The sequence below is a fragment of the Ciconia boyciana genome, chromosome 4 (genome assembly GCF_034638445.1).
Source record: "Ciconia boyciana chromosome 4, ASM3463844v1, whole genome shotgun sequence".
In the NCBI taxonomy this organism is placed as follows: Eukaryota; Metazoa; Chordata; class Aves; order Ciconiiformes; family Ciconiidae; genus Ciconia; species Ciconia boyciana.
Window position 1 is genome coordinate 43,130,338 of NC_132937.1, and position 27,700 is coordinate 43,158,037.

At 37.4% G+C, this 27,700-nt stretch overlaps 1 protein-coding gene across 5 annotated transcripts in view; it reads left to right on the top strand.

The window, feature by feature from the left end:
• The window catches only part of AP3B1 (adaptor related protein complex 3 subunit beta 1), a 164,352-nt gene that overhangs the window by 42,797 nt on the left and 93,855 nt on the right, over positions 1 to 27,700 (top strand). For all 5 annotated transcript variants that reach the window (XM_072859652.1, XM_072859650.1, XM_072859651.1 and 2 more), the window contains 5 exons: positions 828 to 1,007; positions 21,675 to 21,836; positions 24,031 to 24,128; positions 26,732 to 26,786; positions 26,866 to 26,937. In XM_072859652.1, coding sequence (XP_072715753.1) covers positions 828 to 1,007; positions 21,675 to 21,836; positions 24,031 to 24,128; positions 26,732 to 26,786; positions 26,866 to 26,937 — 567 coding nt within the window. The remainder of the gene's footprint in view (positions 1 to 827; positions 1,008 to 21,674; positions 21,837 to 24,030; positions 24,129 to 26,731; positions 26,787 to 26,865; positions 26,938 to 27,700) is intronic.

The window sequence follows — 27,700 nt, forward strand, 5'->3', positions numbered from 1 at the left end:
GGAGGTTTCAATAAGCCTTGAGGTGTTAGAACGTTGAGAATTTTCTCATGAAAAACAAAGATGCTTTTATAATCATAGTCAGTATGAGGATCTTTATGTATATATAAAGATTTATTTCTTACAGAGGCAAAAAATTGGGTGAGGACATAGCAGGGCATAAATGATCCATTCTTGTAATTTTGGAACTGGTAGGGAAGTGCTGAACAACATGCAGAAATTCTGCTTGTGTTCTTTGAGGAAAAGTATTAATATATCTCTGTATTGTATGGCTGACTTTTATGCCTTTTTTTGCAAAGTGTATTGATGAAACTCTAAATATAAAATTTCATATAACAGTTAATTTGGCCATATTGAGAGAAAAGTTTGGATCCCAGTAGCGCTGGGAAACTCACCCCAGCTTCTCTTTAGTTTGATCGCACCAGTGTTGATAAGAGAATCCCAACAGACCTTGTTGGGCATATCGCTGTGTTATACTTCTTGTTGTTTCCTGTTATTTCTGAGTTAATTGCAAGTTCTCTGATAATTTATTTGGAAACGATAACTGTAAGAAAAAAATTTCTGCTTACATTGCACTGTGTCTTCAGGGCTGGGAGCTAAGATTTATGTGTGTAATAGAAACGGCAAATGTTTTCTCTGTTCTAATAAACTTACCCCAATTCTATTTGAAACAAGACACCATTTCTGTGGGCTTCGGTTTTGTCGGTGGTGGTGTTTCTTTTCACTGAATAGAAACAATTTGAAATTGCTGAGAATTGCTATTCTGATTCTCACTTGTGGATGAACTGTAGAAGGAACACTGACCCTCTGGTTTATATTTTGTTTTCTAGCTGGTAGCTGGGAGCGTTGTGATGGCATTTGAGGAAGTGTGTCCAGATAGAATAGATCTGATTCACAAGAACTACCGAAAGCTCTGTAACTTGTTGGTTGACGTGGAAGAGTGGGGTCAAGTTGTTATAATCCACATGTTAACTCGATATGCACGTACACAGTTTGTAAGCCCATGGAAGGTAAGTTTGTGACTTTTTAAATTACTATTGTGTGCTTGCATTCTGAATTATTTCCGTTGTTGGATATACTTAGTCTTTTAAGATGCATTTTTATGCAGACTTAATAAAAATAGAAATCACATGCGTAAGTCTTAGCTCTCTAAGGCTTCACTAATACAAGACTTCCACCCTTCTTCAGAGCATGAGAATTCTCCTTCCAGGCTATGTATGTTTTGATTTACCCCAGGCACATCCCATGGGCAGCAGAGAGAGTTCTTTTTCTGTGGTTCTTTGAGCGACATGGCTCTTTGCTCTCTCTATAGGAGCTTTTATGTGAGTTAGAGCTAGGAAGGTTTGCCATTCTGTCCTGAAACTGGGTAGAATCTACTTTCTTTGTAGATATGAATACGCACTATCACAGCATGGTGAACGTTACATTACTTGTCTAGGCGTTGTTAATGTGCTGAGGGATGTGTGGGAGATTTGAATATATGTTTTTGAAATGTGCAATGTAAAAAATGTTGTGGTATTTTCATTTATGTTACGTAAATATGAGTATACTCTTACTTAAAATTTATAGAAAGGGATGTTCAAGATACAAATCCTATCACTTCTAACAACAAAAAAGTAGACAGTTCAAGAAATTGATGCTGGTAACATGTGTTTCAATAGGGATTTAACTCTGAATAACAAATTAAAAGACAGAATGCTTCTGGAAAGAATTGTATAAAATTGCTCCACAGCTCCAGTTGTTCACATTTATTACAGGCTTGGGGGTGTTACTACTGTTAAGTTTTACCATTTAATTTGACACTAATTCATGTTTAAAGATGTACATATTCATTGACATATGTATACTGTTTCACAGCAGTAGTTGGAGATGGACTTTGTACAGTTGCATAAAAGGATATTTGGGGTACCTACTTGTAATGAATATAAGGTGATCCCAGAACCTTAGAGAAAGTTTCATCATGTGATTATTTTTTTTTTTTTAATATATTTCTCTGTATTTCTTTAGACTGGAGTAGTTCTGGCTATAGCCAGCTATAGCTCAGCTGATGTGTCTTAAGACTTCTGTTCAGGCATTGTTACTTCAGTGCAGATTATTGTGGTTTGTAATTAGCATATTCACAATTTTTTAAAGGTTTCTTTTTTTCAGCATTGGAATACAGAATGACACCAGCTATCACCGAGTTCTTTCAAACTCTGTCTTTTAATACCTTTACCTGGGAATCAGACTGAAATGCAGTGGCATTCTCTGTTAATATATGTATAATTTATTATGTGAAAATAATTATAAGGAGATGTATTTGAACAAACAGCTAATTTCAGCCTGATTTAGTTTGCAGTTATATTCACTACTTCTTAAATAAGCAGGCGTTATAATGATTAGAAACCTAGAAACATAGCAAAAATGTCTGAAGTAGAGTCATATTCTTTGCACTACCAGTTGGGTTCTGGAACTCCCTTTTTCATTTCAGATGAAAATTAAATTGTTTGTAAGAACACATCTTTCCAGTAAACTGCTTAAAATAAGGAAAGTATTTTTAGATAATAAGACACTTACATTTTCCTAATGTCTTTGAGGCAGACTGTTTATTACATGTTGCTTTTTGAAAGAAAGTAACTTGCATTCTTCTCTCTGACCTTTAGAAAGGAGGAGGATGGCCTCCTGTCTTGGACTGAGAGGTTGGAGGTCTTGATGGGATTAGGTTCCTTTAAGACTCTAATGTACTTTTTTCACTGAAACTGCATGGATGACAGTTGTTGCTGTGGCTTCTGCTCTAGGAATGTAAAAGGTTTGTGTGACAATACTGCCTGTGTCAACCTAAAATTGGTCATCAGTGATATGGTATTAATAACACTTTGTTTCCACTTTCATGAGCTTCAGTGCAAGATTTAGTTTGTCTACCTACCCAGCAATTAAATTAGCAGAATTTTTTTCTGGTGCTAGTTGAAATGCATGCCTTTGTCAATAGTTCTTAAATGAACTCATCATACAACAGGGCATCTTGTGCAGTAGAAGAGATTTTTAATTTAGTTTATTTGCATCATTATGGATCAGTATTTAGGCTGTTTATATGTAAATGTATGATTTGAGGAACAATTAAGTGTTGACAAAGTAGATTGCAGTCATATCAATTGCAATGCATTTTCCATAATTTTTCTAACTGACATCTTTGATGATAAATAGTGGATGCCAAGTCAAAGCCGATTATACAGTGCACTAGGAATTCATGGCGCTGTCAGGGAGAAGACCGATTGACTTTAAATTTACATATTAATGAGAAGATTTGTTAAGAGGGTGCTTGACTATAGAAAATAACAGCATATTTATAGGGCACGACACTTTATAAATAAAGCTGATGCAGGAAAATGGAAATTAAACCTATCAGATTAATAAATTCGAGGCTGCTAAAATGCATATTTGCATTTTTACTCACTAAAATTTACCTTACTTTTTGAGAAATGTATGCTGCTTTTGTTCAAGTTGAGCTAATTCCCAACAAGTAATGCTGTAATGGTTTGAACTGATTTCTTGTGCATTGAGCTAATTCCCAACAAGTAATGGTGTAACATTTTGAACTGATTTCTTGTACATTTAGAAACCTAAAGAAAAATTTGGAATACTTACCAGTTGTGGAGAAAAATCCTTTTTTGAGCAATATGCTTAAAAATGTTGCAAAACTTTAATTGAATTACCCATTAACCAAGAATACTTAGTTTTATATTCCTATTTTTAGCTTCTCTGAAGGGTAAAATTGTTAATTCTGATCATGAACGCTGTGAGGAAGGATGTCCTTGGTTTATCCTAGTTGTCTTGAAATACTTAGAGGGTGTTTTTGAAATAGTTGCATATGAATAGCAGTTTCAGAATAACCTTTCTTACATGTGAACTGTATTCAGCTTTAACATGTATTAACTGGAATGAGAGCAAGACACTATATTCTGGAGAGAAAGTAACCTGCTTAAGACTAACTGCAAAGAACAATTTCAAGTTTTCTGGGAAGTGACATATTTGATGGCAGATAACACTGTAATGCATCCCAGCTTAAATGTTGTGCCCTGCCCTTGTCGCAGGAATTGTTGGGACTGCCGAGTTGTTTGCGAACAGCCTGTACTGTTACAGCTTGCAGCCTAATACATGAAGATGTTTAAAATAAAGTTGCAGTTGGTTTCCATGAATGCATTGAGTTGCAGTCTAGCAGTTCAGGAACTGATTTTCAAGCTATTCAGCCATCCCTGTTTCTGCAAGGAGATGAGGGTCACAGGAGGTAGTGACTGCTTCAGCTGTCCTGGTATATAGATCCACCATCAAATGTGTGTGCTGTCTGGGAGGGTGTCTTCTAAAAACAGCTGACTTGGTCAGAAGTTTCAGAGGTCATTGTAGAGAGCAAAATGGAGTGGGGAGCTGTAGTCTTGCAAAAAAACAGGGAGTCTCTGGGCTGCTCAGCTTAATTTCAGACAATTGCAGGTTACACCTTTCTTGTTTAGATAAGGAAACAAGAAATAAACTTTCTTGGTGTTCAGTTGAGATTGGAAAAAAATGGTGAATTCAGATTGATCATGGGCTTCAGTTATTTATAAAACTTATTTATAAACAAGTACTCATAAGAGGCATGTCTCAAGCTTATACTTTTAGGATTAATTATTGAAGTATTGCTCAATTTAAAGTGCTCAGAATTTGAGGGGGGGGGGGAGGGGCAGAAATTAAGCCTGAAGAAAATTATCTGAAAGAATATGGACTTCTAGGAGAAAAATAGCAAGTCTTTGGATGTATACACCTAAGACCATGAATCATGGAAAGTAGCCTGGCTCTCAAGGAATTACAAGAAGAAACACATCAAAAATACTTATTTTGATTGCCAGCTCTGACAAAATATTGAGGTGCCTTCTGACCTCAGCTATTCTGTGATCTCTAGTCTTCTGTTAAATGCTTTAAAATGTTTCCTGCTCTTGTAGTGTTTTCTTAGTATCTTACAGCTGTGAATTCTTAGTGTATTCCATAAAGGTCATGGTTATGTGTGATGGAATCAGGTGTCTAATGGCTACTTAAGATGGCTCAGCAGTGTCTAGTACTGCTCTAAATATTTATTTTTTGTTCCCTGTGTTGGGGTACCCATTGAGTGAACTGTTAATTGTAAATGATAAAGCTTCAAACACAGCATACAGGGAATACTGTCTATCCTTAACTTTTGTAGAACTTCTTAACTCTGTAAATCAGTTCTGCTGGTTTATTGCAGGAGAGCAAAATAAAACTTCTGAAGTCTGTACTGACAGGCTGAGAACAGAAGAAGGGAAAGGTGTATTCAGGTTGATTCATTATTAAATGAATGATTTACATACAGGATATTTTTAAAGTACTTTAGCTTGTTTCATTTTTATTACTTTATCTAGGTAATTCATGTAGTTAACAGGAAGCTATCAACCTGAATACACCTTTCCCTTCTTCTGTTCTCAGCGTCTCAGTAGAGGATTTAGAAGTTTTATTATGCTGTCCTGCAATAGAAGATGAGTAACGAGGCATAGATAGTCGAACACATTTAAGAAATACTGAGGATAACATTCAATCTTTTAGGATAAAATTAATCAAGTTATGTTATGTATTAGCACATTGTAGACCTTACTGAAGTTTCATTCTAGATATTTGTGCTGCGTGGTTCTACCAGATGATAGTTTTGCTGATTATTTTTTATTATGTTTTTCCCCTGTTCTAAAAGATTATGAGGCCACAGAATTTTCTTCCCCAGAGAACAAAAGCAGTCATCTCATTTTCAGCTTCCATTAACCTGTCCTCTTCAGATGCAAGTGTGAAACCACATAGATCAGTAGATTTACTTGAGCCTGTTTTGGCTGATAAGATCAAAAGATTAAATCTAGGAAAACTAGTGTAAAGTTATATGTTATACTACTTATTTCTTCCATTCTTAGTATAGCTGTCAGACTCCTCAGTCTGAATTGGAGGATTCTGTATTCAGTTACCCTTTTCCCTTTTTGTCAGAGTGCAGTACTCTCTGACCAGGTTCTTTTAGATATACATGAGGAGGGGTTATGTTTAATATCAAATTCACTTATTTGAATATATTTGGTGACGCATTTGGGGCATAAAATGGACTGGCTAGCTATTTTACTGTAATACCAGTTTTATTTTTCCCTACCAGGTGTACTACTTAATAAGATGAGAATAACTTAGAGCATAGATTTATAAGAAAAAAAGGCCTCAAGTTGATTGTGGGAAGTTGATTACTTGAAATTCTAAACAAAACTTTCTGGTCATTATAGATCTAATCTGAGACTATTTTCATGATCACTGTATAATAGTCTTTTCTGTCACTGAAAGGGGGCATGATTGTCCTTCTATCTTCCCTCCATCTTCTCCCTCCCTTCCCTTGTGTTAGAGAGTGTGTTTCTAAGGCAATCTGGATAAAGGAATTGATCCAGAAGAATAATTGAAAGGACAGGGAGGGTTAAATTTCAGCCACATGAATTTCCTGATATGGTTTGCCTTGTGGCTGCCAAGCATTTACTGCTGGCAAAAGAGGAGTACAGTCTGTAGATAAAAATGCCGTTTATCTTTGCAGCAAAGTCTATTGCAGTGGTTTCCGTTAGTCCCATGACAGACTTGCAGTGGAATAGCAACAGCGGGTAGAATCTGTGTAGGCAAGATCTCTAGGACATCTGTATCAGCTCAAGTTAAGAAAGCAACCCCTGCTTTTCCCATAAATTTGATGGACAAAGTTTCTATGTACCCCATCAAATGCTGTAGTCGTACCTTCTTGTCTCAGGATAAGGGGGGGGGGGTTTATTATTTATGTGTAGGGTAAGAGGCATTCTAGCCACCTGTTGCAAATAAGTTGTTAAAATTGTTTTTATCTCTGTCTACGTCATTGACTTACAGAGATGAAAATTAATTGAAGGGAAACACTGAAATATTTTTGTAGAAATCTAAATATCAACTGTCTAACTGCTAATAATTTTTAATTTAAATATCACATGTAGTAGACCCTCATCAGCCCATGGGCTACCAAAGTTTCTAGCTTTAATTTTGGTCATTTCAATGATATTTAATCATAGAAAATTGTGTGAGCAATATGAAATGAATGCTGTCTTAGAATACTTCGGGGCCTTCCTGGATGCCAGAATATTCGTCAGTTCTGTTCTGGGCATCTATCTGTGGGATATTACTTTCTGCCTAGTAACTTGTGTGGCCTTTTCATTGTTATACCAGGATTTTCTCTGGATAATTAGAAGAGTTGCAAAATAAGCTTCCTTATCTCCTTCTTTGCAAAAGTAAACCTTTGTTTAATTTTTCCTGTGTTTGAGGAAGACCTATGTGAGGTCAGACCTCTGTCTGAGTAAGCTTTAGACTCCTGAGTCAGAGCCTGTAGGCTTCTTCTGTTTGTAATATCAGGTAGATATTGGTTGGTTATGGCATATCTCTAAAGGACCATGGGGAAGAGTAAATATAAAAAATTTCAAATTATCTTGGATCATCCATCTCTTTGACAGTGTATCCACAAGTTTATTCCAGTTTATGGTTGGAAAAATGCTGGACAAGAAGACTGGGATAAACTTAGGCCTGAATGGTAGCAACATGCCCTTTTCCATCATGGCTTTTACCATCAGTATAAATATACCACCAGTTGTTGGTGTGAGAATATCACTGAAGCGAATCAACAGATGTTTTAAGATGCTTTCAGCTCCTTTGCCTACTTATGCATTAGGATGAAGGAAAAAAATCCTGTAATACAGGATTTAATGTCCATTGATGATATTTAGATTAGTAGGGCAGACTTTCTGATGAGGATAGCAGACTTTCAGCTTTCAGACTGCCAATCTAAGTACAGGTACAGGTAGCATTCTTCTAAGATTTCAGGTCATTTTGTGCCTTGGAAATTGGAGGCTCCTAACTAACATCTAGAGCTAGGGCTGTAGTCCAAATACAGTTTAAATGTTGGATAAACATTTCAGTAACTGTAAACAATCCTAATGCTACATAAACAAAAATTAGTAAGTAAAGATATGAGTGTGTTTGCATGTGTGGGAAATGAGGAAGATCCCTTTGTTCTCTTTGACTTTACTTTTAAAATAATCTACATTTTTTCCAGAGAGAAAGGAGTTGAGTTGTTTTAAGGAGTAAGTATACATAATTTGGTGTAACTGGAGTGTATATTAGGAGCACTTGAAAAGGAGGGGCGCTGTGAACCATTACAGTTCTGTACAGGCTGAAGATCTGCGAGATCCCTGTTCCTCCACTCCTTGTTTATAATTCGTGACAGCTGGTGACTACTACTTCTAGATCATGTAGTACCCTTCTCTTGGTTGCAGGCCCAAAGTAACTAACAATTACCTGTTTATCTTCACGGTTCAGTTATTGTGCAAACCTGTGGAAGAATACTTTTGCTCAGGAGTTGGTTCATAAGTGTTTGCTATCTTGATGAGATAGCTTATACTGCCTCTTCAGATACTTAAACTAAGATTAAATTTAAACTGAGATTAAAACTTAACCATCATTAAAAAAACTAAAAATTGCTCAAGCATTTAACCAAACTTCTGAATACAAGTTCCAAATTCCACTTTAATTTTTGGGCTTGAGGGAAAAAAATTGGGGAACTTTTAGTCAGAAGCAGATGGTGTCTTTTCCCTTTAATTTATCCCTTCACCTTTTCTCCTCCTTCATTTTATTTTTGCAATGTTTATTTTATCCCTTCTTGTTCTTCCTTGTATTTTCTGTTCTTCCTCTCTTTTTACGCTCTAAACATTTATTTTTTTTTCTGTTCTTTGGTGTTGTGGTTTAACCCCAGCCAGCAACTGAGCACCACACAGCCGCTCGCTCACTCCCCCACAGTGGGATGGGGGAGAGAATCAGAAGAGTAAAAGTGAGAAAACTCATGGGCTGAGATAAAGACAGTTTAATAGGGAAAGCAAAAGCCACGCACACAAGCAAAGCAAAACAAGGAATTCATTCACTCCTTCCTGTGGGCAGGCAGGTGTTTAGCCATCTCTGGGAAAGCAGGGCTCCAGCACGCATAACGGTTACTTGGGAAGACAAACGCCATCACTCCTAATGTCCCCCCCATTCCCTCTTCTTCCCCAGCTTTATATGCTGAGCATGATGTCATATGGTATGGAATAGCCCTTTGGCCAGTTTGGATCAACTATCCTGGCTGTGTCCCCTCCCAGCTGCTTCTGCACCTGGCAGAGCATGGTGCAGAAAAGTCTTTGAGCTGAAAAGTCCTTGACTAGTGCAGCAACAACTAAAACATCAGTGTTATCAACACTGTTTTCATCCCAAATCCAAAACGTAGCCCCATACCAGCCACTATAAAGAAAATTAACTCTATCTCAGCTGAAACCAGGACATTTGCTTTGCAAATCTGTCTTTGCACTCTCATTATCATACCTTTTCCACACACTAATGTAATGAGGGTGTTTTTGTGGTAAGAGAAAGCTATTTTATGCCTCACTTCCATTTTGAGGAGAATGGAACTGTTTTGAATAAATTAAAGTGATCTAAAAATCATAATTGATTGTTTTAATTCTAGCTGCAAGTATCATGAGACCTTGCTACAACAATAATTGGGAATTTGGGGTTGTTGCAGAAAGATGTTAATTACTGCAGCATATTTAACTCTTAGCCCCTATTTTTAGACAGCAGTCCTAGCCTTAGTTGCTGCTTCTTATAGAAATGAGAATGAGCTTTTGAACACTTCTTGAGTTTTCATGTTATTTCGGTATGAAGTTGCTTAGCACAGATGTTCCTGTAATTGTGATATATTGGGAAGAATTTAATGTTCAGTGGTCCTCAAACCCGTACTTCCACCTGTGCAATGCTCTTGTCTCAGAACTGTAGCATAAAACTTTTATGAGTACAGGCTTTCTGGGGAACACTTTGGGATTTTTTTTTTCTTTTAATTTTTCACTATGTCTTTTAATTAATTACATTTTTGAGTGTATTCAAAACAATGTTATTGGTTAAATGAATTTTTAAAAGCCACTGTAAGGCTGGATTGAAGAGTTTTTGAAGAGCCTTTCAGGTAACAAATGAGTTTACATATTCATACTATATGGGAATTTTATTTTTTTTTAAAGAATGAAATAAACAAGTACATCCACAGTGGGATTTTAGAGGGTATTGCATAAATGAGAATATTCAGGGATATAGTCTTAGAATATGTATATGAGAGGAAAAGGTGTAGTAAACTACGAATGAAGCTTGATTTATTTATAATTTATCCTGTAACTTTTATATATGCCAGAATTTAAGCTAAGAACAATGTTGTGACTGAAAATGCCTTAGTGTCAAATTTCACTTGCCACAGTCTGATTTTCAAGCTTGAATAGGTGTCTTAATACCTTTGTGTAGCTTAGGTGTCAAGCTTGCTATATTTACAAATTGAAAGCTTTTTATATAGAAAGCTTTTTTGAATTGTGTATAAAATCTCTCCAAAATAGTAGAATTTTAATGTGGGTTCCTTATCCACATGAGAATTTAGCTTTTCTAAAGAAATGTGAAAATGTTTTGGTGAGTGTGAAACATGCAACTCCAGAGGCTGTTGATACCACAAGGTCAGCTGACTTGGAAGATGAATCCTTTTACGGATGTCTCAAAGTTGCCCTAGGATAGCTGTTTACAGGGATGTTACAAGATCATAGTCAGTAAACTGCTAAGAGTATCAAGAAGATACTGGAGGATTTTGTGCAATGGCTTTCTTGTTTTGTTGGAACTGAACTGAGACTAAAGCTAATGTTTTAAAGCCAAAGAATAGATACTGTTGATAATATCACCTAATTTGAATCTTATTTATTGCGGCTTTGAACTGTTGTCATGTGCTGATGCAGTCCTTTCTTAGTGGTAATGCATAATTGTCATGAGGTCACCTGGGTCTGGATGATACTAAACTCCAAATGATTTAAGTCATTGTCCTGGTTTCAGCTGGGATAGAGTTAATTTTCTTCCTAGTAGCTGGTATAGTGCTGTGTTTTGGATTTAGGATGAGAATAATGTTGATAACACACTGATGTTTCAGCTGGTGCTAAGTAGTGCTTACACTAGCCAAGGACTTTTCAGCTTCCCATGCTCTGCCAGGTGCACAAGAAGCTGGGAGGGGGCACAGCCAGGACAGCTAACCCAAACTGGCCAAAGGGCTATTCCATGCCATAGGATGTCATGCTCAGTATATAAACTGGGGGAGTTGGCCAGGGGGCAGCGATTGCTGCTGGAGGACTGGCTGGGCATTGGTCGGCGGGTGGTGAGCAGTTGTATCACTTGTTGGGTTTTTTTATTCCCCCCCCCCCCCCCCGGGTTTTGTTCCTCTCTCTCTTTTTTATTGTTTTCCTTTTCATTACAATTTTTTTTTTTCCGCAATTATTAAACTCTTCTTATCTCAACCCACGAGTTTTCTTACTTTTGCTCTTCTGATTCTCTCCCCCATCCCACTGCAGGGGGAGTGAGCGAGCGGCTGTGTGGTGCTTAGTTGCCAACTGGGACTAAACCACAACAGTCGTGGAGATGTGCAGCTGATCTTTAGACCATGAGACCATTCCCACAGTCTTGAACCTTATGAATTATAACTCTAGAAGTTGTACTCCTCCCTTTCCTCCACTGTTGAACCTGTTTGAAACAACCTGGTGATAAAAGAAAATTCAAAGCCTTTTTAGCGAAAGGATTAATTGAGCTCAAAAACACCTCAGAAATTCTGTGTCCCAGTGAGATGAAATCTGTGGGAAAACAAATATTCGTGAATGTGATACCTCTTGTGTGAAAATGGCCTGGTTTTGGTCAATAACCTGAAAACAGGAAAGAGTGTCTACTTGTATGAACACAGTGAAGGCAGAAAAGAAGGGAGGAGTCTTCTTCTTTGAAAACTTCTTATCCCATTCTTTTCCTGCATTTTACATCATGGATTCTCAACCTGCATCTTTCTTGCGTCTCTTGGCTTTTTGTATTAGTATATGGCTGAGACTGTATTGGCCATTGAATTATAGAAAGTCTGGTAAGAAATTTCAATGGCATTCACACTGTAAACCCTTTTTCAGATTGTATCATTTCCTGGCAGATGTTTGCATTTGAAAAATAGATTGATTTTCAACATCATGTGACTGTTAGCCCAATATGAAGGTTATAGAGTGAGGGTTAGAATCAGAAGATATAATTCACAGTGTGACCCAAATATTTCTTTAGTTTGTTACAACTACCATTTCTGTTAATACTCACTTCAATTTTTATTAGCTGAAAACATGTTTATCTCTTTAGATAAATAAACTTTAAAAACCCACGAGTATAATTGTGTGCAAGGAACCATGAAATCTCATTTGACCAGAACATGATAGCTTTTATCTAAAACTTAAAACTGAAGTACCAGTTTCCGTTTGTAATTTATTGGAGTTATATAATATCTCTTATATAACTGTATTAATATATTACATTTTCAGTATAATTCCAGCAGATTTATTTGAATAGAGTTGTAATCTGAAAAATTATTCTCAGGAGAGGGCACTGTAGGAGTCCCAAGTCTGTTTCAGTGGCTTCAGATCTGCATAGTTCTACAAATCCAACCAAAACCTCAGGTTTTCTTTCTGACCTCTCTATTCCAATGGTAATGAACAGACTGTGGTTATAATTGAAGTAAAAATTGTAGTATTCAAACATATCAGAGTATTATAATGATGATCTTGTGATCTTTATTGCTTCTTCATTCCATTGTGGTTCACTTAACTGAAAATGTGTATGTACTTTTTGATTTATGTAGGACCAACAGGTCTGGTCCCTGGTGGAGTGATAGAATGCTATGTTTGGTAGTGTGATAATTTTGAATGGGTATTTTATATAAATAATATAGGCAATATATTATTTATATATCACACTAGCTAATCATTTCATTCTGTATTTGCTGACTTTTGGACTGAAAGTGTTCAGTCTACTTTGACTTAATTTAGAAGAGAGTAGTGAACATATGCCTTCTGGTCCTATCACTGCATGTTTTTTCAGGAAGCCTCCTTACAAATTCTTTCCTGGTAGAATACAGGTCATATCCCAGACCACTACTTCATTACCAGAATCTTTTTATATTCTATGTGTGGTAGAGGGGAGGAACTAAGTTCCTAAAATTCTCATTCATTTTTAAGTACCTTAGTTCCTGAAAGCTGTAAATGCATCATGTCTGAGACCACACAGAACATGCTGTCCTGGTCTGGTGGCAGCAAAGTCACCTCCTGCTTTCTGTCCATTCAGAAATAGCTGGAGTTTTTAACCATTACTGTAATATGCATCCTGGTACTGTGATCCGGGTTGTTTCTCACCTGACTTGTAATCCCCAGCTCATTCCTTTCCAATGCCTGGACACAAGAGCATCAACAAGAGTTTGTTAGGTGCTGGAAACTTGTTTTCCTTCAACGTAACAACAAAAGATTCAATAGCTATTTTTAATGAAGGAAATCATCAAACTCTTTTCCTATTTAATTTTTTCCTGCAGAAGGCGAAGTATCTAAAGCTTTTAACCTTTAGAGAAACTGGGGTATGGTTCATTTATCTGAGGGTCTAGTGTTGTTCTAAATGCAACAAGATGCCCTGCCTAGTCTTCAGTTGCTATGGATCTCCTGTAGGCTCCATACCTTCAGGATCTACCAGACCCATGCAGCTATTTCTTATACTTGAGGGAGTATAAAATGGCACTAAATACTCAGGCACTTGAAATACTCCTGTACTTTCACATGGCCATCAGAGCATCTCATCAGATCATTTAGGTCCCATTAGTCCATTTAGAGTAGCACAAGTCTATCACACAACCGGTTATAATGGCAGCCTACCTAAGAAAGAGTGAGTATACTTTGATGACTGGCTAGTATTTGAAAGGAAGCCATTATTTATGGAGTGGATGACCTAGTCCCTTTATTCTTCGACTCTTCAACTCCCTTTGGATTAATAAGACAAAAGTTATAACTTGCTTTCATTCAGATAGTACCTAAAGATCTCTGTGGCAAACTTGGCTTTGTGCCTTCTAAGGCCTTTCTCCAGGCAGGCTGCAGATCATATTGGTTAGACTTTCATTTCTCAAGTATTTTTGCCATGTGAGATTGTGCCTTTTTTTAGACCACTAGCAATTCTTCATGTCAAACTTTACCTGTACTGACATACCTGTACCTTATTCAAGGACTTCCTATTGTGGAGAGGATGGATACTTCTGCCAGCATGTGGTTATTAACAAGTGTGATTGGTTGAGGTCTGCTCATCTGTCAGAAACTTGTCACAGCTCATCTCCTTGGCTTTTTGAGCAGTCTTGAGGATAATTTTTGGTTTGCTCTGATAGACCAAAGATAGGTCTATTCTAGTGTTCTGAAACCCATCTGTGAAGCACATGGAAGAATTTAGGTTGTCATCTTCACACACAACATCAAAATTTCAGATCTGTCTTGGATACATCATTAATTCTTTAAGTAGGAATCTGTCCTATACATTTTCTACCATTTTTCTTTTCCAAGGATACTGTTCATGATACAGCAAGTGAACTGCTGATCTTGGTTGGCTAAGGTGGTTTTGGTATTGCAGTCAGATTCACCGACTAGTGAATAGTCCCAAAACTCTTCTTACCTTCAAAACTTAGCTTATCCAATACTCTTTTGAGAGCAGTTCTTAGAAATATTAGAAAGGGCTCTGGAAGATAGCTAAAATCTTATCTGCCAAAGATTCTGCTGCAGGAATGAAAAAAGCTGTGAGTGTATTTCCTTATGAATCTGAGGAGAGAAACTGAAGTCTATAGCTTTAAAATCAGTTAAACCTAACGTAGGAATACAAATATTTGAATCACTTTTGAATAGTAGATGGAGTTAAGGCTGGTAGAGTGCGCAAATAGTAAGTGTTCATGTTTCGCATTTCTAACTCTGAGTTCGTGGATGTGTGAAGCTCTGTTTGGAGGTAATTGTAACATTCACATAATGTGCTTTACCCTAAATGGAAGGCACATTCTCAACTTTAATGCCATATTAAATGTAATTTCAAGCAAGATCTCAGTTAAATGTTCGGTCATTTACTTAGTGACTTTAAAAACAGGCTAATGGAACTTGTTATCTGGCAGTTTCTTCATTTAAGCTGTTAATACTTTACGAAGATGTCCCTAAACTGTATGTCTGGAGTAACGTAAAAAAGAATTACGCATGTTCTTTCACACTAAAATACTTGCTTCTCTACTGGATTGAATAAATCGCAGAAGATGGGGAATGCACAGAGTCCATTTGCAATTTCTAGCCTGGAATGCCAGTGGTCTGTCTCAGTTTTTAATCACTTCATTCTCCCAGGGTTCTCAAGTTTTTAGTGATTTTGTAATTTAGAAAAGCTATTAACTGCACAATTAAATGATGTGCTACTACAAACAGTTAAGTGTACTTAATGCAGTTTAACTAAAGACTGCCACTGACAGGGAATGTCTCCGTTCTGTCCTTCTCCCTTTACTACCTACTGCTTTTGAAAATTCAGCAGTTCTAGTGATCCTATGACCACAAAGTGAGGCAGATCATTTTACTGATCCCGATGAAAATAAAACATGCTTTTAAAAAACAAACAAAGTAACAACAAACTGTTAATGGTATGGTTAGTCTTAAATCAGCTGTGAAGCTGCATCTAAAGTGATTGAAGGGACAAGATAAAGCATGGGAACGTTTGCATCTACGCCCTGAACTCTCATGCTGTGTGTCCCCTGTCAAAAAGGATAAGAGTACTGGGTTTTCTTCTGATAGAGCTGCTAATATATACCAGTTATAATTAATTTGAGCTCTAATTAGAAACCTGGGAAAGTAAAAGTTGAGTGCCACCAATATCTGACATTTCTTCAAGGACATGTGAAGAAGCATCTCCCACAGCTTGGTGTAGGTGCAATATAGATACTGAAGACTGGAGAATCAGTGTGCAGGAAATTATCTGTGGAAGCTGGCAGTTGTTGCTTCAACATTAATAGTTAAAACAGGAAGACTTCATCTCCCAAAGGCAAAAGTCTTATTTTCAGTCCTGTGCTGGCAGTAAAAATATTAGAGTGTTAGCAGTGCTGCTTTCTGCACTATACCCCATTCCTGGTTGGAGTCCAAGATGTGGACCTAGTATAAGGGGCATGCTATTCTGGTTGCTATTCTTATCCTGGACACCACTAGCACTGTTGCTGAGTGTGGAGGCTTTTGCTTAGATCTCTGCACAAGGCTTTCCCCCTTTGTTACAATACCAAGAGGCTTCGGTTGTGCTTGCCACCTTGAAGCTAGGTCTGTGCCACATCAGAGGAGAATTAATAGAGTCTCTTCCTTTTGTACAAGCTTCAATACTTGCACTACAAAGTTTATCTGGGGACAGGGCAACAATTCAGCTAGGTCTCTAAGATGAGATTTTGGCTTGGTGGTCTGAATTCTTGGCTGTAATTTATTGTGCCTCAGTCAGCTTGAAGGGTTCAGTTTCAGGTTTTCTGCCTAGGCCCCAAAATACTTAAAAGAATACTGGTACTCCATGCTATCAAGAAATAGGGCTTGTCAGTGACAGCAGAAATTATAAAAGTAACTTGGTGCATGCCAAAACAGACCTGGTTACTCAGGTAAATGCAGACTTAAGAAAAATTCTGAGGAGACAGATGAAATATTCTATAAACAGCTGGGAGAAGTCTCACAATCACTTTTTTACTCATGGGGGACTTAACTTACCAGATGTCCACTGGAAATACAACACAGCGGAGAGAAGACTGTCTAGGATGTTCCTGGAGTGTGTGGCAGATAACTTCCTGACACAGCTGGTGAGTGAGCCAACTAGGTAGGGTGGCCCTCTGGACCTGTTCTTTACGAACAGAGAAGGACTTGTGGGTGATGTGATGCTTGGAGGCCGTCTTGGGCACAGTGAGCATGAAATGAGAGAGTTTTAAATTCTCATAGAAATGAGGAGTGGGGTCAGCAGAACTGCTATCTTGGACTTCCGGAGGGCAGTCTTTGGCCTGTTTAGGAGCCTGGTTGACAGAGTCCCTTGGGAAGCAGTCCTGAAGGGCACAGGAGTCCAGGAAGGCTGGACATTCTTCAAGAAGGAAATCTTACAGGCGTAGGAGCAGGCTGTCCCCATGTGCCGAAAGACAAGCCAGCAGGGAAGAAGATGGGCCTGGCTGAACAGAGAGCTTTTGCTAGAACTCAGGGGAAAAAAAGAGAGTTTATGACCTTTGGAAGAAGGGGCAGGTAACTCAGGAGGACTATAAGGATGTCATGAGGTTATGCAGGGAGAAAATTAGAAGGGCCAAAGCCCAGCTAGAACTTAATCTGGCTACTGTAGTAACAGACAATAAAAACTGTTTCTATAAATACGTTAACAACAAAAGGAGGGCTAAGGAGAATCTCCATCCTTTATTGGATGCAGGGTGAGACATATTGACAACAGATGAGGAAAAGGCTGAGGTACTTATATGCCTTTTTTTTTGCCTCAGTTTTTAATAGTAAGACCAGTTGTTCTCAGGGCACCCAGCCCCCTGAGCTGGAAGGCAGGGATGGGGAGCACAATGAAGCCCCCATAATCCAAGAGAAAGTGGTTAGCGACCTGCTACACCACTTGGACACACACAAGTCTATGGGGCCAGGTGGGATCCACCCAAGGGTACTAAGGGAGCTGGTGGAAGTACTCACCAAGCCACTTTCAAAACTTTACCAGCAGTCCTGGCTAACCGGGGAGGTCCCAGTTGACTGGAGGTTAGCAAATGTGACGCCTATCCAAGAAGGGCCAGAAGGAGGATCCAGGGAACTACAGGCCTGTCAGCCTGACCTCGGTGCCGGGAAAGGTTATGGAGCAGACCATCTTGAGTGCCATCACATGGCCTGTACAGGACAGCGAGTTGATCAGGCCCAATTGGCATGGGTTTAGGAAAGGCAGGTCCTGCTTGACTAACCTGATCTCCTTCTGTGACAATGTGACCCCCTTAGTGGATGAAGGAAAGGCTGTGGATGTTGTTTACCTGGACTTTAGCAAGGCTTTTGACACTGTCTCCCACAGGATTCTCCTGGAGAAACTGGCTGCTCACAGCTTGGACGGGCGTACTCTTCACTGGGTAGAAAACTGGCTGGATGGCTGAGCCCAGAGAGTTGTGGTGAACAGAGTTAAATCCAGTTGGTGTCCAGTCACAAGTGGTGTTCCCCTGGGCTCAGTACTGGGGCCAGTTCTGTTTAATATCTTTATCAATGATCTGGATGAGGGGGTCGAGTACTCCCTCAGTAAGTTTGCAGACGACACCAAGTTGGGCAGGAGTGTTGATCTGATTGAGGGTAGGAAGGCTCTGCAGAGGGACCTGGACAGGCTGGCTGGATGGACTGAGGCCAATTGTATGAGGTTCAACAAGGTTAAGTGCCGGGTCCTGCACTTGGGTCACAACAACCCCATGCAACGCTACAGGCTTGGGGAAGAGTGGCTGGAAAGTTGCCTGGAGGAAAAGGACCTGGGGGTGTTGGTCAACAGCCAGCTGAATATGAGCCAGCAGTGCGCCCAGGTGGCCAAGAAGGCCAATAGCATCCTGGCTGGTATCAGAAATAGTGTGGCCAGCGGGACTAGGGAAGTGATCGTCCCCCTGTACTCAGCACTGGTGAGGCCGCACCTCGAATACTGTGTTCAGTTTTGGGCCCCTCACTACAAGAGAGACATTGAGGTGCTGGAGCGTGTCCAGAGAAGGGCAACGAAGCTGGTGAAGGGTCTGGAGAACAAGTCCTGTGAGGAGCGGCTGAGGCATCTGGTGTGTTTAGCGTAGAGAAAAGGAAGCTGAGAGGAAACCTTGTCACTCTCTACAACTACGTGAAAGGAGATTGTAGAGACGTGGGTGTCAAGTGATAGGATGAGAGGAAATGGCCTCAAGCTATGCCAGGGGAGGTTTAGATTGGATATTAGGAAAAATTCCTTCACTGACAGGGTTGTCAAGCACTGGAACAGGCTGCCCAGGGAAGTGGTTGAGTCACCATCCCTGCAGGTATTTAAAGGTCTTGTAGACGTGGCGCTTAGGCACATGGTTTGGTGGTGGACTTGGCAGTGTCACGTTAACAGTTGGATTCCATGATCTTAAGGATCTTTTCCAACGTAAATGATTCTATGATTCTAAATGTATAGTTTTCTCTTTTTGGCAGTGACTATACTCAGCAGTTCAGGTTGAGGCTTAAGGGGTTGCGAGTTATTGAATGTTTTCACATTTCCTGGTGACTGCTCTCCAAGTCTGGGATGATTAATAGAATTTGAAACAATTCTTGCACACCAAAAAGCCTGCAGGTTTTTATCTTTCAATCTCCTGGCTCTCATATAATAACTTGGCTTTCCTTTCCATGGTAATGTGCAAATCCTGCAGTATTACATAGTCTCTTTGTCTTAGTAAGGTCCTTGTGACTACAAATTCTGACTAATTTGGACGTCATCAGTTTGATTTTAATGAATTTCAGTTCATTAAACTTATTTCCCTGTGTGTCATCATCATCCTTTGTCTGGAACCTAATTATTTCATACCAGATCTCAATAAATTTGAGAGAAGAGGAATATTCTAAGATTGCAATAAAATACATGACTATGAGAAAAGACCACATTAATACTTCTGCTTTGGGGGTATGAAAAAAGTGATTCAATATAAAGACTCTAACAGGATTTAAATTAAAATTGTTTTCATAAGAGGCATAAGTTGCTTCATAATTATTTGGAACTCTGCTCCAAGCATGTTTCTAACCAACAATTCCTTAAAAAAAAAGGGAGAAATGTGAGAGCTCAAGCTGTTTCTTTACAACAGTGATTAATGAGTTAAATACAATTTCCAACTCTGTATTCCTGTTGAGTTCAATAGTACTGATGTGCGTGCCTGTTAGCAGTCAAGGCAGGGATACTGAAGACTAAATCAATGAAGATTGAATTATCCTCCTTCTGTTAGAAGAAGCTTCTTCAGTGCAGGGTTGAGATGCAATGGGATCAGGAATTCTGCTTTCAGGTTGCCTGTCCTATAGACAAGGGGAGGAATTCGGTTACCAGTACTCTTGCTTTAGCATCCTGAGTTTTTAGTTTAGAAGGGTGACTGCCACAAACGTGTATAGACAGAGAAGTAAATGAACTAAATCACTTTCAGTTGCTGTTACATAAGAAATCTAAGAGCTTGCTAGGGGTTCTGTAAAACACTGAGAGCGCTGTTGGCATCAAGTAATAAAAATGAGAAGAAATATGAAAGGAAGTTTTCTTTTCAGCGTCCTTTCAAATTTTAATAAAAAACAGAATAAAATGACAAATTTGATTTATTGTCACTTCTTCCCCTCCCCCCCCACTGAAGACACTTTTATGGGGCTCTTTCACTACCCATGAGTTTTGACCAAGGCATGCAACAAATGTTTGCAGTTACCCTTGCCTAGTTTTCTGCAGACCTGTCACATAAGTCTTTATTTTAATTTCTAGGTATTTTTCCATTCACTTTGGATTGCTTTGCTACTGCCACCTAGAATTAAAAAGATACATTTGTCTCAAAAGTAATCATGTCTTTCAAAAAAATCAACAATTGGGTATATGGCTGAAATAATCCTCTTAAAACCATTGTGTAGAGTTGGATATTCCTTAAAATACTTGGACAGAGACTTGAAAGACAAGCAGAGCTATTGGTACAGTTGGTGTTTGGTACTAGCCAGCCCATGGTAATGTGAATAGCTCCAGCTAGCCACAGTAAAGCTTTTCGTCTTAGTTGGGTGTTCTGGTGATGTGAGATGACAGAATTTAGGAGAGCAAGGACACACACTTGGGTATAATGAGTTGCAGAAATCAGTAGCTTTTTTTTTTTTTTTTTAAATTTTGTAATGTTGAGTACTCTCAATATTGATAATCCAGACCACAGCTTCTGGGATCTGATGTTCTGTTTTGATCTAATCCTGATGGTTTCCATCTTATTTTTCTTTAAGTTTGTGGACTTTTTAATGCTAATTAAATATAAGCGTAATGAAACACTTTAAATCTATTCTTTACCCTTTTTTTGATCCACATCAGAAATCTTAAGATTTGTTTTAATCAGTTATATTCCTTCATGTTCTTTTATTTAGCCTTCTGGAGTAAAAGAAAGGCCTAATTTATTAATATCTCAAACTTTAATGAATTCTTTCAGTTTGTTGTGTTGGTTTTTTACGTGACATTATGATGATAATTCATAATTTTATTTAAACAGCTCAAGGATTTGTACTTCTTCAGAGAAGGCCAGGCTCAGGATACATAACCTTTTCCTCATCTAATTTCTTAGGAAAAAAACCTGTCCCTTTTGAGATTTGCTGTTTTCACAGATAATTTATATATTGCTAGAGAGGGAAGAATGCACATGATTTGCATTAATTTTTCAAAAAATAGGGAATTTTAAACAGCTGACAGTTTGTAGAACTGTCAGATCATTTCAGGTCATATGCTTTAAGTCCAAAAAAGACCAATATTCATACCTAATCTAGTTTACAGAATATTAATGAAGATATTTCATTTAGCAGTTAATCTTATTTCTAATTAAATTTTGCATATATTTTTGAGCTATTTTTCATGTCTGTATGTTTACTGCTTTGAGCAAACTGCAGTAGAAGAGCCAATAGCTATTTTTAAAAAAGTATATAAATCTTGCATGAAATTGTGCTGTTGTATGTTACTTCCTTAATGAAAAAAAGCAGTTGATTCAAATATTCTATGTATGTTTTTGTCATTTTGTCTTTTGGTAGGATGATGACGTGGTGGAAGAATACAGTGAAAATAATTTCTATGAATCTGATGAAGAACAGAAAGAAAAGGATCGGAAAGTGAAAAACACCTATACTATGGACCCAGATCACAGGCTGCTGTTACGAAATACAAAGCCCTTGCTTCAAAGCCGAAATGCTGCTGTATGACAAATTTCTTTTTGCTTAAAATGTTGAACTACTAACTATCTATGCTTCCAGAAAACTTAAAAGATTGAAAAATAATATCTATACCTCTTAAAAGTGGTGATAATACTGTCTAGTAACTTACAGAAGTAGTATGGTGGTTCTTTCTTTTTTGAAATTAACTTAGCTTCTAAGTCAAACACCTGAAGTGAATATGATATATGCTCCAAATATTAAGGATAAACAAAATATTAGAGAAAATACAAGAACATTTGAATCCAACTTCTATAGCATGTGATGACTATACCATAGCTAGCTTTTAATGCTTAAGTTCTCAGCAACTAGGCTGGCACAAACTGTCAGTTTTGGTGGTACAGATTCACAAAGAAAATCATAGTTGTTATTGATTCATTAAGTAGTGCTTTCCTTCGAGTCTCACATTTTAAAAGTAGACAGTTATATGCCTAAATTCTTTGTCAATCTAAGCCAGATTCTTAGTGTTGGTGCTTGGCAGGGGTCCCGGATAGATATGACATCATGAGTATAGTATGCTCTGCAATATTTCCATGAGATTTTAAGATGCAGGTAAATTTTTAGAACCGGAAGAAGCCATGCTGACGGTGAATTATTGTGACATTACTCAGATCACAGAACTTCATTTCAAACCTCAGTTTGTCCTGTAATCAAGACTAGATGTCTTCAGGAAAAGATTTCCAGGGATAATGAATATTCATATCATTGCAAAAACAATTACTACACCATGATTAGGTCGCCTCCCAGCCTGTTCTTGATAATCTAAGGAGATCAGGTTTTTGTTTCTCCCCTGGAACATATTTCTAGATTCCAACTAATGTCTAGCTCTTTTCAAAACCACTTATAATCTGCCAGCAGACTTTGGAAACAAATTGAATACAGTTTTACAATAATAATTCTGTAGAGTATAGCCTTTTGCTAAAATAGTTGTTTACTGTCTATACGATATTTCCTCATCTCACGCAAAGAACAAACATGTTAGAAAGGTTTGCCATCACACTGCACTGAGACCAGGTTCAGTTGCTTATCTTCCACATTCCATAAATCATTTTCTTTATATCTGTTAAATACGGTACTGATTCTCACATTTATGATCTTTCACTTTCTGATATTAAAGTTACCTGAGGTGTTTAAGTGGAGTTTGTCAATGAAATCATGCTTCTTTGAATTGCTATTATGCCAGTTTTTGTACCATTCACAGACTTTACCAGTAATTAAATTAATTGCTTTCTCTTTGACCTTAGATTTTTGTCAGTAATAAAAGATCCCTGTAGTATATTGCTAAAAAATTTCCAGTTGTTTCCTCTTTTCAGAAGTTTTAAATCACTTTTTATTGTTTAATAATAATTTTTGTTTCATTGGTACTAAGATTTAAGTTACCAAGTCAAATGTCATAATGATGGCTTTACTTGGAGTCTCCTTTCTATGATTTGTTTCGTTTTGAACAGAAAGTTGACCATGACAGTATTGTAGGGAAGGTTGTGACATGACTTATTCATTAGCATAAAGTTCATCATTTGTCTTCTACTTATGAGAAAACTTGAAAAGAAAAAAAAAGTATGGATTTTAAGTTGCTTATATCTCAGTCTTCTGCTTTTTGCTAGCCGGGATGTTGGTATACAACCCTGTAGTTTTTACTTTCTGTTGGATTTGAGACTTTAGAAGTTGCCAGTAAAGGCAGCTGTCATTTTATAAACTGCATAATAGAATAATGGAATTAAAGATTTTAAGTGGAAACTAAATAATAGGTAATATTGAACCTGTATTTAACAAAAATAAAAGCACAAAATTTGCAGAAATTTTAAACAGTGTTTCCTCATTAATTCGTACAGCTGACCTTAGCAACACTGACTTATTAAGGATGTTATCAGTATGTTAACAGTTTGAATTACCTGCATCTTTTCTCTCTTTGTCCCTCTTCCTTTGTCTTTCTATATATTAGAGTATTCAATAAATACTGGGAGGAATGAGAGGTACTTAATTAGCTTTGATTTTAGAAATAAAAATATATTTCTTCTGATGTTTTGCCCCAGTCTGCTTTGTTGATTTTGAAGAATGTGGGTATGCACTTTGCTTTCTGAAGAAGAGTGAGTTGGTAGTTCTGCAGGTCTGAAGCAAATGTGATAGATATGTATGAAGATTAGAAGTTAACATACTGTTCTGAATGTTTTTCTTTTAGGTGGTAATGGCAGTTGCACAGCTTTACTGGCATTTGGCACCAAAATCCGAAGCTGGTATTGTTTCTAAGTCATTGGTGCGTTTACTCCGTAGTAGCAGGTAGGTCAAGTCCGTACTTTACATTGCTATGTCTACTTTTTTGTGAGAGTTTTTCATACATACTTGTTTAGCTGTAGTTATAAGAATATAACTATTGCACTGTTAAAGGTTCATTTTAAAATTGTCCTGTAATATTAATTTTTGTTTTATTTAATTCCATCATTTTCAGTATCACATCTAGTGATCATTCAGTATTGAAAGTGTTTCATTCTTAATTATGACTTTCATTCTGAGAAAAATCATGGCTAGTTAGCATACAAATAGAGGCAGTACTAACTGGTTTGCTCAGTTTCTTGATTTTTTTAATTATTGGAAGTTATTGGAAATTTAATTATATTGGAGTTCCTTACCGCCTTGCTAGGCCCTAAAGAAGTCTTCAGATGTGTATTTTCTTTTCTTGCACTTTATATTGAAGACTTCCTGTTGACAGAGAAACTAAGAAACATGTTTGTTAAAATACCACTTGATGCTGCTGAATCCTCTGTTTCCTTAATCCTTGGGCTGTTTTTAAAGAACAAGTTTATAACTCATTCAAGACATCTAATTTTGACTTTATCGTCTTCAATGTGACCTTATCTACTCTCCCATGAAGGGTCTTACTGGCCACATGTTTCATAAGACTGATAATACTTTTTTTTTCTTTGCGTTTCATAGTTTTGGCATATTATGCCAATATTTGCTGCATAAAAGTGGGGGTTTTTCCCCTCAGTTTTTAGATTTTGAATTTCCATGTATCTGTACAAGAAGCCTTGAAAGGATGATAAGAGACACAATATTTAGATGTTTTCAGAATAACTTTCTAACTAAACATGGTATTTTTGGCTAGAACTTTGCTGTGAAAATGATTTGTTTTTTAAAGATGGTCACATCAAACAGACAAAAAGCTTTAAAAAAAAAAAAAAATCACTTTTGTTGTGTCTAACAAGATTACCCATTTTAGATGGGCTTTAACTTTTGTAAGCCCAGTCACCATAGAGCTCTTTCTCTGTAAACTTCTGCAGCTCACCCATGGCTAAAGTCTCTATCATTTAGAAGTTAGTAAAGAAGTAAAACTGAGCTTGGTAGAGTATTCATGCTTTTATTTCAGATAAAAATGAATAGCTGTTATTTTTGTGTTTGGTTTTATAGTACAGTATGCTTCCCATTCTCTTTATACAAAGATAAGTAAAATGGCTAAAGCAGTTTGGCATATGTACAGGTAATGTATAGAACTAAACTCATACTCACAGGTTGAAAGGATTATTTTTGCATGTTGTTTATTGCTCATTTATACTACAATTTCATCAAAAGAGAAGTCACATCTTTCCTGTACCTCAACTAGTACCTAAAATGGTGCTGCTCTTTTGATTTTTCCTATGTTGAATGGCTTGTCTGTTCTCTGTTACCTGTCTGTGTGAAACAATTTTGCTATTAGAGCCACTTTGAAATAAGCTTTTGCTGTTTGCCCTTGAAGTTATGTGGCTACGGCCTTTAAATTAATGTCAAATACGCTATAATCTAGTTAGGGTAAGAGTGCCTGGAAGAGCATTTCATGGCAATTTCCAGTCTTGGTTCATCATGTGCAGCTGACTATTTCCATGTACCTATGTAAGAATTACATAAAAATAGGTTTAAAAGATATTAAGTACTTCTCTATTATTACTTTTCTTTGTAAGCAACAGCTGTAATTACCACAAGGCTATTAGACAGTTTTGAATAAGAGGAGATAAAGGATGTGGTGATTTCTCTATTAGGATGTGATTTGCATCATGAAAGAATTTGTGCACTCACGGTTCAGAAAATTTGTGTGTAAATTATTACTGTTTTTAAGCAATTGGTGGCAGAAACCCTGTAGTTTTAAAAGCTTTAGACTAGTACCCAGATTTCTTTTTGCTCACTCCTGATGAGGCTTTTAAACTAGTACATTAATTATGAGAATGTCCTCCAAACATTTCATGTTTTTGTGTTTAGAATATTACGTAATTCTGTTGTCTGTATCTTGACATAGTCTATTATGTTACAGTGCTGCTTTTTGATAGATGCGTATGCCTGCTAGTGTATGCGCTTAAATCACAGGAGACCCTGGCCCTTTTTGAGAATTATTAGGAAATTTTTTCAAGACCAAAAAAGGCATAGCAATTCTTGCTAGTTCTGCAAGGATTAGCTGTTCTTGTAAGTAATGCAGTCATTTCCACACTACAGATAAAGCCTATGTGTTTTTGTTCTCCGCTGTGTCATCCTGAAAGATTTAAGTTTCAAGATGGTGGACAAAATGTGAGCTATTTCTGGAAATGCCAGAATGGCGATGTTTTAAATGAATTTTTGGTTTAAACAAAGACACAAGGCCTACAAGAAGCATTGCACCATTGCACTGGTGTCAGTGATTTTATTTTGCATATTGAAGTTTTTAAAAATGAGAGCCTGGTTTCATCATGCATCTTCCTGTGAAGCAGATGATGAACTTGTAGCAGTTGGCAATAAACTTTTTCCTTCTGTGTTTGTGCCAAGTCAAATGTATAACTAACTTTGGATTCAAATAGAATTGGATTTTCTTTGCCATGTTGCATTATTCTATGTATCTGTAATTTTGCAGAATAACTCTTATTTTTCTTTTCAAATTCTAGGGAGGTGCAGTATATTGTTCTGCAAAATATTGCCACTATGTCAATTCAGAGAAAGGTATACCCTATTCAGAATTTTCTAAATCGTATTTTATATGAAACACAGGCAAGCTGCTTAAATATGTTGTGCTTTTCAGGGCATGTTTGAACCTTATCTGAAGAGTTTCTATGTTAGATCAACTGATCCAACAATGATCAAAACACTGAAGGTGAGTTTAGAAGCAAATTCGTCTATATACTGCTGCACAAATCTGCAACAGGAAGGTAAAATTTTCTTGCACTGATACGACACACATCATTCTGTGCTGTTCCTTTTTTTCGCGAAGAAGTGAGTTGTGGCTTTTAGTTAAGTTCACAAGTGTCCTTCAGGCTTGTCAGGCTCTCTGAAAGTTCTCTTGTTACCATGTTGTAGACAGCAGATGGGCTATGTTTTCCACTACAGATTTTGGTATCTTTCAGTGACATAGAGCATTACTATTTTTATCTAACCAGCCATTCAAACATTTAGAGTTTGGCTGTTTTCTTGGGAGGAAGAATCTTCTCAAATGAAGAGAAATGAAATCACACAGCCTTTGATACTGTTAGCTTAAAAAGAGTTTAAATCTCTTTCCCTGAACAAAATGGGACAGTGTTAAGAGTCCCAAATTGCTGTCAAATTCAGCATTTGACATGAAAAGTAGGTTTTCCTCAAGGCCACATCTCAATGCATGTTTTAGACTGTCTTCTTGTTTTCTCTATTCTTAGTCTCTAATGGACGTGAAATCCTTGACAAAACAATAGCTAAAAAATTGGCTACTATTATGTGCCTTTTCTCTTGTTTTGCTTTGGATTATCATAGGCACTTGTGTTTAGGAGTGGAAGGTACAGGTTTCTTAAAGAAACATTATTTTTTCCTTGTTTCATTTTACATCCATGTTGCACCCTCATTACCTCTTCAGAGTGGTGCAGTCCAAGATGGCTGTGCCCTACCCA